General features: G+C 41.4%; 1 protein-coding gene across 1 annotated transcript in view; it reads right to left on the reverse strand.

Moving 5' to 3' along the window:
- Positions 1 to 12,037, reverse strand: part of trhra (thyrotropin-releasing hormone receptor a) — a 29,220-nt gene extending 17,183 nt beyond the window's left edge. The window contains exon 1 of the mRNA XM_024264169.2: positions 10,944 to 12,037. Coding sequence (XP_024119937.1) covers positions 10,944 to 11,753 — 810 coding nt within the window. The 5' untranslated portion in view covers positions 11,754 to 12,037. The remainder of the gene's footprint in view (positions 1 to 10,943) is intronic.
- Positions 12,038 to 15,385: the final 3,348 nt, after the last annotated feature.

Genomic DNA, 15,385 nt, shown 5'->3' on the forward strand with positions numbered 1-15,385 from the left:
ACAGTTTGAAAGCTAAATGAGGTTTAACTTTGACGTAACTGAGACTTTAATTGGTAGTGAATTGTTATTGGTGTCCCTTTTAATTCAAGGAAGTGCCAACCGTTTGAAAATTGATGCTGAAGGAGAAATTAATAATTATGATTTGTTCTCAGTTGGAATTGTATAACACAGTTTTTTTTTTTTTATATATTTTGAAATAGTGCTGTTAAAGAAATAAAACTGGAGCAAGATTTTCAAGATTTGCACCAAGCCTCTTCCAACTCTAGGTGGCGAATATGCGCTAGTATTAAGTAGCAACAGTCCGGTGCAAACACCATATGCTAAAGGAGTATTCAAGAACACGCTTTTCGTGGGAGTCACATGCCTGGATCCTAATGGAGCTGGTCTTTTGACTTTATCCATTTGCCACTGCCGTCGTCGCTCCATCTTGACTAGCTGAAAAACGTTGCTGGGTTGACCGTGAAGGCTTTTGGGAATTTCTAACACAAAAAAGCCCAGGGCTGACTCATTTGAGGGTTGTTTCACCCATAAATTGTACATGTAAGTAATCTTATAAAATAAGCATATATTTACTTTTATTCAGGAAACAAATATCACAATAAATTAATCCTATCTTTCTTCAAGTGTCCTGTGAGCTGCAGCTGATGATACTGGAGGACCAAAGAGGAGAAAACAAGAAGATGCTGGAGGCTCTGGTGATGTGGTCAGAGACCAAACCTGCTCATCACATCAACAACAGTGGAGGACAGATACAGAACCTGATGATGGAGACCCTCACCCTCTGAGGTTCAACCCCAGACCCATCCCAGGTGTCCAATCATCCCTAAATACAGGAAACCATCACCAGATGAAATCTTTTCCCACCAATGATGCAAAATCTGCACCAAGATCACTCCCTTGAAGTGTGGGACTTGTGACTGTCACTGGCAGCATCACCAAGACCTTTGAGGAATCATAGAGGACAGAATTACCTATTGTGACCAAAAGATAGTAGATATTTTACATTTTATGCACTGTTTTTTGCACATTTAGAGGGAAAGATACAAAGATTTGGTGGTAAATAGTTTAAAACTTGACAAATTTAAACTTTTAACAAAACAAAACCTGCTGTTCATGTTCATTTGCACTGTTTTTCTCACTAAAAACTCTAAAAAATACATTTCAACTTTTTTTTCCACTTTAAATTGGTACAACTCTTTTATGAAATAGAAAAAAATGTAAAATGATGATAGATATTGAGAATTCAATGTCTTCTGTGAAAAGAGGCAAAAGCACACATTTGTAGGGCATGTTTTGACCATTTCATAGTCAAAATGAGCAGAAAGTCCAGGGACATCTTTGGTGTTAAAGGGTTAAAACTAGGGCTGTCAGATTTGTCGCGTTAAAAACGCGTTAATCTGACATGTGCTTGGCACCGACAATTTTTTTGACGCATTAATCGCGGATTTTCTCATACGTGTCTTTCCATACCGCGCGCGGGGGTCCCGCCCCGTAACTCACCGGCTGCTCTCACTAATCTCCAACCACCGAGCTGCGAGCTAAAACCGGCCGGCGCTAGGACCTGGAGAGCTCATGCACCCTAACCCGGCTCTGGTTCGCGTCCAGTACCACGTCTGGTGGTACCGGCTCGCGTCCGGCGCCGCGTCCCGAGAGCTGTGGACCCCCGACGTTCTGAACAGCAAGCTCACCGGGGGACGTTTTAAATGTTCTGGAGGTTTAAGCGTGATCCAACCCCAGCATAGCGGTCTGTCTGCCGGCATATTCATGGCGTGAGCTCCGCTGGACACGTCGCTGCATCGAGCTGCAGCCAGAGAACGCGGCGGCAGTAACAGACTGTCAAACTATCCACAGTGTATCCCGCTTTTCTCAGTCTTTAATGTTTTAAAAAACAAAAGTTCATTGAAATGATAAATCTCTATTTCATTTATTACTGTAGTTCAGCAGAGGAGGAAAAGATTTGGTCCTGACAAAAAATGAACATGAAAGTGTTATGGAAATTTTATTTTTGATGTTTTTTTATTTTATTTTACTGAACGTTGATTGAAGTTTTGAATTTTAAATGCCTTTCACTTGCACTTGGGCTTTTGTTAGGCATTTTATGTTACAGCCTTTTATTGTTAAGAAAGTTTATCTCAATACAATGTTACAAAATAAAGTATTTCTGATGAAAAATATTAATTTTGTCATTCTTGTTTTCATAATTAATGTAGAACTGCTAAATTCCACGAACCACACATTTTTTTTTCCTTAAAAAAGGCCACATAATAATTTGCGATTAATCGTGGGTTAACTCGGGACAAAATGCAATTAATCGCAATTAAAAATTTTAATCGCCTGACAGCTCTAGTTAAAACTCTTACCCGTTTCTCATTGAGTCTCTATGGTTTTCCAAAACTCTACAGCTGTAATATACTTAAAGGTTTCAAAGACAAATGTTACTTACTTTTTATTTTTACTGATGTGTAAGCATGTTCAACCATATTCTTTATTTTCTCCTTTTATTTCATGACATGCAAAAAAATATTGTATTTGGGCCACGAACCTTAAAATGTGGCCCTTTGAGTGAAAAAGTTTGGACAGTCCTGCTTTAGACTCTCCTAATCAACCTGTCACCTGAACTGAAGACACCTGTTTGAATTAATCATCTGTAATAATACAAAATACACCTGTCCATTAGTCAGACTCCAAACTCTCCAACATTGGAAAGACTAAAGAGCTTTCAGTGGATTTAAGGATGAATTAACCTTCTATTAGGATGACAAGCTGTCAATTTCGTTTTTAGTGGGCAAATCTACAAAATTCAACAAAATTCCTGTGTTTGCTCAAAAGGAAAGAAAGCATAGAAAACGTATTCATCATTTTCTATGATAAATAGATTTATAATATATAAACGTATTTATAAATGACTATCATTATGAGCAGTCTTCATGATTATATATTGTAGTCCATGTACTTAGAATCTGGACTCCATGCAAGGAAGTGGGAGAGTTAAATGTAGTTTTCTCAACCTTGATTATTGACAGGAATACAGGCAGAAGAGATTAAAGACCAAACTCTCCATTTTTATCTTCCTGATGGTTGAGGTTTCACTGCAAACCTGTTATTTTTCAGTGTTTAATCTGATATAATTTCAGCTTTCAAGCTTTTGTTTAGGAAAAAGGTTTTTGTGATGGAAGAGATGCACAGGAATTCCTCATTCCTTTTATTTTGCAAAAGTCAATGAATTTCATTCTTGCGTGAAATTATGTTTCCTTTTTCTGTCGTAAAGAAATCAAAATAAAGCTGAGCTTTTTCTTTTTTACTTAGTGCAAAACGCTGCGTTTAATGTTATATGTGCTTACTGTTAACTTCACATTTTGTGGTCTCTTTACTTGTATTACACTAACATGCTGGATCATCTGAATTACAGACAACCCACTGTGTAGAGAATTTAAAATTGTCCCTAAATTCAGATTTAGGCCTTTATTCCTTTCATTTCCTTTGTAGTTTCATGTTTGACAAGGAAAAACAAAATAAAATATTTTTGTAGCTCTGGACGGATCAATCGAAAATATCCATAGTGTTGATATCAGCATCGTAACTACACTGACCCACAGATATTGATATTTTCAATCTTGTTTGAAACTTTTCTGTATCTGCAAAAAGGACCCAGCTGAGTCGCTTCCTCACCGATCTCACCAGTTCTGTGAGATCCCCGCAACAAAGAAAAAGCATGCATTGTTCACCGTGTTTCCACTCTGCCTAAATGCTGAGTTGCTTTTATGCAAGCTACTTTTCACTTGTTTTTATTGTTGCAATTTAAAAACAAATGCGACTTTGAGGTTCATATTGTCCGATATTGATATCTCCGATATTGCTTTTAACATTTTCTTGTAACCTTTTTTCATAGTAAAGGAACTATATTAAATGTAGTAGTTCACTTTCGGCTTATCCCTTTCGGGGTCGCCACAGCGTAACAGCACCCACTGTTTCGCATCAGTGATTTGGCAGAGTTTTTACACCGGATGCCCTTCCTGACACAACCCTGTACTTGAGGGCCACAGGGACCCAGTTAGGCAGCAGCGTCAAGGGTCTTGCCTAAGGACCCAATGTGGATGGGGATCAGTGGACAACCCTGGGAATCGAACCCAGGGCTTCTGCGTTGCCAGCCCTTCACCTAGCTCACTGAGCCACCCAGCCGCTCAAAGGATCTATATTAAATAATTTACGATAAAAACTTTGTTTCTGAGGATTTCTTAATTCAAATCATGTTGGAATACAAAACCAGATGCTAGAAAATGCTGAGATTAATAATGCACTTTCGGAAATAAGCTTGTCAAAGTCCCCTCTCTCTGCGTGCACCCTGACCCACTCACGTTTAGGTGTGCGAGATATGATGAGAATGCAACACAGGAATTGTGATCCTGGCTCAAAACTGTACAACTGGATTGATCCAATGTTGCTTGTCTTTATTTGTGCGTTGTTAATGTTAGCTTGAGGCTATAAGCTTTCTCATGAGAGCACAAACAGACCTCTAAGCAACGGGGAGGGGGGCGGATTGCTCTGTGTCAACAGTCCCGCCCATAACCCAAAATTGTATTTCTAATGAGCTACTGCCCAAAATATTGTTTTAAAAAGCAACAAAGGCTTTTAGATTTTGGCTAAAAAATGCATAATTATAATTAAAAGATCACTGGGAATTATTGTATGATAAAAACAATGGTTGGAGTGGGACTTTAGTGTTTTGATTTTTTTTTTTTTTTTTTGACTTATATCGAGACTGAAGGCGCATCCATTCCAGCTCACTTGATTCTTGTTAAAGATATACCAAGGATTATTTGGGAAAGTGTGAAGTCTCAGCTAATCCCATGTTAAATCCAAACAAGTGAACCATACATTTGAAAATGTGGATCTAGGTTAACTTGAAATGAACTCTGGTGCAGCTTACTGCAGCTCGGCTGCAGGTAGACTTTCTGCTGACAAAGAGTGAAAGTTAACCAAAATAAGATGCACTGCAAAGACAAATCTGAAGAGGTTTGATTCATGGAAACCAGAATAAGACTTCAGGCTGTGTCTCTAAAGCCAATGCTCAATGGTTTCCAGAGTTAGAAAAAAGTCAATGCATGAAGAACCGACCTTCTCCCTCCAGCTGGACTGTATTTTTCTGAAGCTATTTGTTTTTGCTTTACTGTACAGTAGCCTAAACACACGCAGTTTGACTTATCAGCACACAACAGGCTCTTCAGAAGAATTTTGTGATTGGCTTTAACCTCAGGAAAAAAAGGCAAATTATCCGCTGTCGCTCAGCCACTGTCTCTGAGGATGGGCCTCTCCGTCATAGCGTCTTTGTTCCTGCATGCAGCCAAGCCAAACCTGAGCTCATTTCTCATAAGGGTCTATCTCAAAGAACTTAAAAGGAGTTAAAGGCAAAGATACGGTTTAGTATGGACAACATTTACTTGCACGAATCTTAAAGGGTTGAAACAACAAAGATAGCACAATGCATAAATTAAGCCCAAAGGTAGCTCTTTGTAGCTCTGATTCCAGCTCATTATTCCCACTCCGTTCAAGGATGAAGAGGTCAATGTTTAGGATGCTGCGATGGAAGATGTGTTGCAAGTCAAACACCTGCTCCGAAGTCCTTGCAGCAGCTAAAAACAGGAAGTGTTGTGCTGCTTGTGTCTACAGCGAATCACAAACACTCAGAAACATGCGACTGTAGACCCAACTGACTGACGCAAAAAGAAACTGCCCAAAGCTTGTTTGTGTTGGGGTTAAGGGTTTTAATCATCCAAAAAAAACATGGAGCTCCCTGAGGCGACCCCACCCCCTGTCATTCCAGGGAGGCGTCCTGCTTAATCTGATAACCAAACGTCTCCTGTCACGATGGACCTGAGAGCACATGTTGTGTTTTTGTTTTAACCTTTCCATCATTCAGGCTTATTTAAAACAAAGTTAATACTATAGCAAGGCTTTTTTTTGTAAATGAACTTGTCTAAAGACCCACTCCAATGAGATTGGTGTTTTAGACATGCTCTTTTGGCATTTTTCTCATGATGAAGGACATATTTAAAGAAAAAATAATCTTTCTTTATTTAAATTGTTGTGAATTGCAACATCACATGCTCTTTTTTTGTGACAAAACTCAAATCAATTTGCAAAACTGTGCCCCCCAGTGTAATGCATTTTTATTTTCATAGTGTCGAGCTTTATTTGTGCCTAAATTCAATTTGAAATGCAAACTGTCAGATGCTCATCAGAGCGGAGCCTACCACTTCCCAAAATCTGCTAAATCAACTTCCTTTGGTCAAAGAGAATGCGCTATCCGCTAAACAATTAGCTTCTATGTTTATGACTGCAACTGCTGTGTTGCAGCTCTTTGTAATTGCATTTTACTTTGAATTATGGCTGTAAAAACTTCCATAAAATAAACCAATGCATGTCTTTATTTTCCTTGTCCAAGCTGAAATCTGGCTCCAACCTGTACGACTGGATAGCTCCAATATTTCTTGCTATTTTGTTGAAATGCTAATGCTAGGCTGGGGGTGCGAGGGGCTCTTTGGCTGTATAAGAGAACTGGACTGAGCAAGTGTGACACCACCCATAGAAAACGTCTTACTTTCGGCTCCAACAAAATTAAATAAATTTAGTCCCCATTTTTCCAGAAATTACAAATATTTAAAGACAGACAAGGTTAGTAATCAGTGATTGGTCCGAGACAGTCGGAAACCACATTTCTATAGCAACCATTGTCGCCAATTAGCAGTAAGTTTTTTGAAAATTCACACACCTACCACCCAGGCGGATCTGGGAGAATATGTCAATCAACTGTTTCAAATATTCGAGGTGGGGGCCAGCGGGAAACACATATTTTTATTGAGGCATCTGATTGGCCAGTTTATAACTTGAATGACTTGCAATGAAGAAATAATATTGTAAAAAATGTATCAGAGCAAGAATGATTATTCTGACAAAGAGTATGAGCAAGTAAAATGACTGAGGAATAGCTGATTATTTTTCTAGAAGTCTAAAGGATTTTGGCTTCTTGGGGCGAGCAGCAGGATCCTCCTGTTTTGAATGCGAGGGGGAGGAGTCCAGTTCTCTTATACAGTCAGTGGGCTGTCAGCTAGGGGGAGAGCATGTAAGCAGATAGCTCAGTTGGGTAACAGAAAGGTTGGTGGGTTGCTAAGCTCCAACGATACCACCTACAACTCAAAGGCAAATTTCCAATGCCGCTCTGCAGAAACTTTTTTTTTTCTTTTTTAGCTAAAAACCGCATTATCATAATTAAAAGGCCACTGGAACACTTAGAAAATAGATCATAAGATGTTTGGATGGAGACTTCAACAGTTAAAGTAACATTGAAAGAGTAAAATCCATGGTTTGTTATTGTGATTGTACTCTGAAAAGCTGAACTCCTATCACTTGTGTCACTCCCACAGAATAGGAAGTGGACTCCATGTTCATGCTCTACTAAACTCGTGACATTGTCTCTAGTGCTGGAAATCCTGCAGTGAATATTAAGCGACAAGTTGCCAAAAGAAGTGTTCATAATGCTAGCAGAATAAAACATTATTTTATTAATTCTTCTGAAATAAAAGTTTGTTTTGTCTCTTTCAAACACATGGAAACCTCAAGTTTTTTTTAAATTTGGTGACTGTGCAGCCCTCATCGAAGCTTGTGTAACATCCAGTTCTCTGTCTTACATGGAGGCCATCATTCATACTGTGCTCTGTCTGCTATCATTCAAGCCTCGTTCTGTCCTGTTGAGACAGATGAGGAGAAGTACTGAACTCTAAGGTCTGTCAGGTCAGGTGTGTCTCTTAACCACTGAGCTTGATGTATGATTGTTTTGCTCTCTGTGAGCTGCTGCTGGATCTATGCAAACTTCACAAAGTTGTATAAGACTTAAAGGATTTGCTTTCTGTTTGGGCTTCTGGTTCCACTGAACTTTTTGAAGGGGGGGCACTTTTCAACTTTTACCAAATTTGAAACCACTGCTGGAAAAATGCATACATTTCCCAATAAATGTTTCTGTGGAAGTAGGGTCTTAGAGGTTTACTTTTCAAGTTTCATTCCTCATGAATATATGAACCCCTTATTTATGTGACAACTCATACTCTGCTGTATCTGTAAGTTAGTTTTCAGAGGGAAAAAAGTATTCTTTTAACACTCTTGATGTCAGTGGCAGAATTATCCTGTGGTCACAAATACAACAGCAACCGCGTGATGGGGAGGCATCGGCAGAATCTTTAAAAGCTTTAAAATTATTGGTGTGGTCATAAATCTAGACAGCAGCAGTCAGGAGTACAGAATGGCCCACTTTTTATATACCCTAGGGGCCACCAGGTGGCTGGCGGCACTTGATTTGGACAACCACCTTGAGGAGACATTCACACATCGTCCAGTCAATGCTACTGGCAGTCGGCATCTGCCCTGTGGCCGCCCAGCTGTCGCCAAATTTCGGAATGGTGTCATCCTCACCTGTCACTGCGTGACCTTAAAATGTGCCCAGGTGGCCACTGACCGAAGTCAACTTTTAGAGAAAAATCGTCTGGTTGCCGTAAAAATTGTTTTTTTTCTTAAAACCTCCCCAGCCACTGCAAATGTGCAACTGCTGCCTCCCAATACTACTGTGTGGCCACCTACTGAAAATGCAAGTGGTGCATTCACACCGAATGCGATTCGCACGGCAGAAGCGGCCAGCTCCAATGTTAATCAATGGTCCAGACGCACTCTGAGGTGAATTGAATCCCCACAGCACAATGTGAGCGACAGGCGCAGCCAGACAGCCTCCTGGACCAACGGGGCTCGCCCGCTCCACGCGCTAGGAGACAGAGAGCCACTGCAGGGAGCGCAGACCGCGGAGCTGGGAGCGGGAACCGCGGACCACGGGGCGGGAACTGGGGAGCAGGGATCGCAGAGCGCATGCGGGAACCGTGGAACGGGGACCATGGAACGCAAGGCGGGAACCGGTGACCACGGACCGGGGATTGCGGAGCTGGGAGCGCGGGGCGGGAACCGGGGACCACAGAGTGCAGAGCTGTTAGCGGAAACCGGGGAGCGAAGTACCAAAATTGGCACCGGAACCACATAAAACCCAATCGGTGCCCAACCCTACAGATCAGTGGCTTTCGCTCCTGAGTTGGAGCTCAGTCGCTCCATATGACAGCAGACAGCGAGATGCTGCGGGGGTTGCCAGCTCGGGTCTCATTGAAACAATAAAAAAAGGAAAAAGGTCTCTTAATTTTATTTTCCCTCCTCAGATTAATATGAAAGCGAGAGCCTTCAAGCTCAGCCACAAAGACACAGACATTGCAGAAGCAGCTGTCATACAGACACAGCCTCCTGTACCGGGAAAATCTTTTAATAATAATCATAACCCAAACATGGAGACATGATTACTGATGTTTTTGTAGAACTCTTCACAATAAATAAACCTTCTTCCTCGACATTGTATGTGTCTTCCATTCATTCTAAGTGAAATATCCACAAACAGAGCTAGTAGCTCCTCCCACATGCATCCGTGGCATCAGAAACACACTAAATGACAAGTGGCGAGCAGCGAATTCACCACCCGGCGAAAGAGGAGTGGGGCACGCAAAAATGTTGTACGAATCGCATTCGGTGTGAATGCACCATAAAACACTTGCATTTAGGTCGCCACGTGGTGGCATTTTGGAATATGTGACCGTAGTCTTACCAGTTTGGTGCCCCCAGTCAAAATATAGCATGGGGCCCTCTGCAGTTGTATTCATTATCTTTTTTAAAAGTCATTTTTTAAGGTTGAAATGTTGAATTAGTTCTTTCTAAGTCCAATAGTAAAACAAAATCATTGCCAAGAATCTAAATGTTTTGACAAACGTTAAAATTAGCCATGACTACAAACACTGTGACACATGCATCAGACTGTTTTAACGTAATGATCTTTTTGTGTTTGTTTGTTTGCTTTTTGTCCCTATTAAATAAAAAAAGAAGATAATGAAAAACTGAAACTATTTAAAAACGTTCATAAGGGAGAGTTCACAGTCTGTGCTGAAATTAAGGATGAATTACACAAAATACAGAGATTTGAGGATAAACATGAAATGATCAAAATCAAACTATAAATTGCATTAATGCAACAGATTAGAAGACACATATTTATTTTATTATTGGGCTATACATCTCGTGATGGCAAGTGAGGCACTGCTTCACCTCTCTTCCCTGGCTGCAAATCTCAAAATCATATTTCAAAAAAGAACTAAAAGCTGCAAAACAGATCCCAACTCGCCCAAATTATGTCCACCCGCACACAGAAAATTTTACCCACAATTTTAGAATCAAAACCGCTCAATTTAGTGGAAAACAATCTGGGAAAACTGAATTCTCAGCATGCTATTATTGTTGACTGGAATTTTCCATTGCTGCAGAGGAACTGGGGAGGACAAAGCACTTTTACATGTCCAGTCTTATGATATATTAGGATTCGTGGTGTCTTGCTTTTTTTCAGTAATGGGCATACAATTTATTTGAAACACTTTTATTGAGTGTTCACCTTGAGACCCCAGAATGTTGGGGGGCCCGAGCAATCACCTGCCGATTTGGTAAGTCCGCCCCTGCTTCTGAGGAGAATGGATGTTTGTTTCCATTTCAGTTACAAATCCTGAACCCTTTTTAATTGATATGCTAAATATATTACACAAAATAAGCCAAGCAGCAGAAGTTTCGAAGTGGAAAACTATTTTTAAGTTGTTTTCTCTAGGTTTTGAGATTTTAAAATGGGTACATTTGACCCAGAACATAACAGGAGGGTTTGTGAAAATACATTTGTTCACACTTTGTATTTGATTCTGGTGATGTGAATAGCCTATTTGTGGCCATGCTATAAACTGAGTCCAAAGTCGATTGTGGTTGTTTCTCCAGTGTGAGGATCAGATGTCCACACATCATTACACAAATGAAGAGAACAAACAGGAGCCCACCTGTCTGCGGGAAGAAGCCGTGGTGCTGCTGGAGGAGCTGGCGCTGACCATCCTCCCCGCCTGGCTCGCCTCCCTCTTCCACTTGTGGCTGCTGGCGCCCTTTGGGTCGGCGGGCAGCGGGTTGAGGAAAAGTATCCGAGCGATCAGGCCGTACAGAACGGTGGCCAGCAGCAGCGGCAGCACGTAGAAGACGGTGAAGTCCGTGAAGTAAATGGGCAGGTAGTGGCTCCGGGACACCTTGTAGGCGCAGGTGAGCAGCACCACGTTGTCGTAGACTAACTTTTTGGTGTCGGACAGAAAGAGCCACATGACGCAGTAGACGGAGGTGAGCGCCCACACCAGCATGATGATCTTCTTCGCCCTGGACAGGGTGCACAGGAACTGCGCTTTGATGGGGTGGCAGATGGCGATGTAGCGCTCCACGGTGAAGGCTGTTATGGAGCAGGAGGACGCGTTGATTCCGAGGTACTGGAAGTAGGTGATCCCCAGGCAGCCTGCGTAACCGTACACCCACTGTCCGCGCAGCGCGTCGGTGATGTTGGGCAGCCCGGCGGCCGTCAGCACCATCAGGTCAGCGGCTGCCAGGCTCACCAAGTAGCAGTTGGTGGGAGTCCGCATGTGTTTGGTGGTCAGGACCACCAGGATGACCATCATGTTCCCCACGATCCCCACCCCGCAGATGAGGGACACCAGCAGGACGCTGACCACCTTGTATTCAGTGGAGTAGTCGTGCCAAACCCCCAGGGTTTGGTTGTGGAGCATCGACGTGTCATTCTCCAGGGTCAGGTTGTCCATGGTGAAGTTCTCCATCACAGCTGGAGGCCGGAGCTCTGCGCGCCTCTGAGAAAACACTCAAACATTCACCAACATCCTCTCATTCTCTCCACTCAGACATCCAAACACAGATGTCTTTCCTATCCACCAAGTCAGGCGTTTGGCTTTCCAGAGCCATCAAATCAAACTCTCAGTTGCGCTCCCTCCAAACGGCAGGCAGACAGAGACTGCTGGCTGAAGTTTGCAGACAGAGGAGAGGATGGGCTGCAGGCGGCTCCGCGCTCTGGACTGCGCGCCTCCTGCAGAGCGCGTCCGCTCCTAAAGAGCGCACAGCAGAGTCACGCTCTGACGCAACGGACACACTTTTTTTTTACTGCCAGAGACTTCCATGCAGCTTACAGCGCACACCCGTGAGCTGCCAGAGGCTACTCTGCCGGAAATGTTGTTGTATTTAATGTAAAAGCGTGTTTAAGATGTTTTCTTTCCTTTCACTCCTTTAGATGAGCTGAAATAACGTTTGTCACGTCTGATGATTAGAACCACGATTTTATGCAGACATCGTTATGAATTCCCTTTTACTCATTATGCACAATAATCATCTCATGGAATGGAATATATATTAATGAATGCTAATTTATTTGCTTCGTTCACAGTGTGGCTGTCAGATACGATGAGCTTCAATCAATGATTCTACATTTATGCTTTAAGGATTTCATAAAGTGTTCATTTTATCCTCAAAATGAGCTTTAGACATATGTCTTTCGTAGTCCTTTAGAATGAAAAATAAAAAATATATAAAAGATAACATTATTTTTAAGTTAAAATATTTCAAGTTCTTTTAAGTTAATAATTTTTCTTTTTGTATAATATTTATATGATATTCTCCGTTTAAAAGCAGAAAAGTTCACTAATGTTAACTGGATAAACATTTTTAAAGTGTCAGAGCCCTATGTTGACAGAAAACTTGTCTTCTGATCTCTTTCTTTACAACTTTTTTTGGAAATGGGTCCAAAACATCACATGAAGCTTTATTTTGTGATGTCATAAAGTTGTAAACCAATCAGTTCATTTAAATTGCTATTTATAGTTACAAATACTGATTATATGTTACAGGCTCAAGCTTAGGGCAATAAACTGTGGGAATGTCAAGAAAACCAGAACCCTGATTATGTCATATCATCTGGAGCCGTATCCTTCTTTTATAGACTTTAGTACTCAAGTTCCTGTAATCAAAAATAAACTTTAACTGTCTCATCTAGAGTTTCTATGCTCCATCAATTTTCAAAAGTAGCTATAGTTTGAATAAAAATGTTGATTTGCTTGTTTTTTTTGAACTATTAATTCCTAACAGGTATACAGGGCTGGCCCTGGGCATAGGCGACCTAGGTGGCCGCCTATGTCACCATCTGCTGGAGGGGGTGAAAAAAACGCAATGATTATATATTTTTTTCCTTTTCTTCCATCCATCCATCCATTTTCTTGACCGCTTCATCCCTTCCGGGGTCGCGAGGTGCCAGAGCCTATCCCGGCTACTGATGGGCGAAGGCGGGGTACACCCTGGACAGGTCGTCATTCTGTCGCAGGGCCACAATCACACACACATCCACTCTCACATTCACACCTAGGGACAATTTAGAGTTACCAATTAACCTATGAAGCATGTTTTTGGACGGTGGGAGGAAGCCGGAGTCCCCGGTGAAAACCCACGCATGCACGGGGAGAACATGCAAACTCCACACAGAAAGGTCCCAAATCCCCCAGCCGGGATTCGAACCGGGGCCTTCTCGCTGTGAGGCAAGAGCGCTAACCACTGCGCCACCGTGCAGCCTTTTTCCTTTTCTTTTTTATTGTTAAACATTTTGACCCACAATCCCTTTCATGTTAAAAAGTAATAATTTAAATGCATTTATTTACCTTTTTATTTACTACGTTTATTTTCTTGTGGTGTTGCAGCTGTTAGTACTTCTTTAAAACTTTAAGGATGAAAACAGGTAGAGGATAAAACACGGGCTCAATACCGCTGACACCCTGCCAATTACCACACAATTGGTTTTATTCCCAACCACAACATCCTCCTTAAAGTTAAAGTAAAACATGTCAGTTCTATCATACATGCTATCAAAACACAAGTATATTTTTGTGTGCTTGCTGTTGTTTTTGTGATTTAAACCAAAAATAAGGTAAATGTATCTATAGTGAGCACACCTAAAACCTTGCCTGCTAAAACTGGCTGTGCTCAATTGTTACTTTGATTGTCAGTCCATCATAATAAATATGAGCATTCTGTTTTTGAGAAATCTTTTAAAATCTACATGACGTTTCTGGTTTAGTGATGCAAACAAGTATTTGCAGCTTCTATGTTCTCCTGAAATCTGTTGCTCCCCTTTGTTCTGGAGGATGTTTTTACCTTTGTCCCTAGACTTCCTCAGGCCCCTCTGACTGAAAAGAGTCTCCATCATTCATTAGCACCTTCAGAGCTGCTGGGGTTAAATGTTTGTCTGGAGACCCACCCAAGCAGCCATAGCTCAGTGTGTTGTTTACCTGTGTGGCCATCATCAAAAATACATCTCAGTTTTAGGATTCTTGGTGTTTGATGAGGTGCAGAAACTTGGGAACAAGTGTCAAGACTGGAGTGTCAGTGGATAGAAGGCGGTTATCGACAGAGCATTACAAGTGTTAAATAATTGTTCTGGTTATGAACAATCTTCTTTATTCATTTCTTTTTTTTAGAACTGGATTAGCTGAGTGTTGCTAAACCTAAAGTCTATTCAGTGGCAGTTTGCTTGCTTTGCTGTCACTATCACATTTCACAGGATCTGTAGTCTAAGCCAAGACAACCAGATGTCCTAAGAGAAGATTATTTTTGTAGAAAAAAGCTGAAATGATACTGATAAACTATCAGCACCAGGCAGGAAAAAAATGAAGGATTCAACTTTGCCAACAAATGTGAAGAGCTGCCCAAGTTCAAGAAGAGCATCAGTTTTCTGCATCATTGATTTCCATCAATCAGTTTCCAAGTCCAGGTTTGTCATTTATGGTCAAATCGCTGTAATACTCAATGTTTTAGTTTACTCTTACATCTGGGGCCCCTTTCAAGAAGAAGGTTTAACAAGTTCAGAGTTAAAACCTGAACTCAGAGTTCACTGAGTCAGAGTTTGCAAACTCAGAGTTTTCGGTTTCAGAACAGCTGAAAAGAGTTTGTTCAATCAACTCTGAGTCGTTGAACTCAGAATCAGGTGTGAGTGTCGCGACCATAGAAAAACCCTGAGCAATGGAGCAAAGACAATACAAATCACCATGGCAACAGGAACAAACAAACACCAATAGGGTGGCATACTTCATGGTGACAGAAATTGTTGTGTTCCTACAAGCGTGTACATTTTACACAGAGAAACACAGTTGCCGCAGCCAAACAGAGAAAGTTGGCGTAGGGGAAAATAGCTGCCAGAGTTAATGTGTACGTCTACATTTGAATCATTTCAATTCTGCAAAAGTACTAAATAATGTCAAGAATGTCATTTTGTCACTTGTTAAGTGAGAAATGGTTTTTGATCTGTCAATAATTTATCGAGTAATCTCCATAATTGCATGGATGATTGTTTTTCGTAGCCCCAGCCCATCCCACCCCAACACACCCACACACACGAATATCACTGCACCCTGAAAAG

This window comes from Oryzias melastigma, unplaced genomic scaffold (assembly GCF_002922805.2).
Source record: "Oryzias melastigma strain HK-1 unplaced genomic scaffold, ASM292280v2 sc00205, whole genome shotgun sequence".
Classification (NCBI taxonomy): Eukaryota; Metazoa; Chordata; class Actinopteri; order Beloniformes; family Adrianichthyidae; genus Oryzias; species Oryzias melastigma.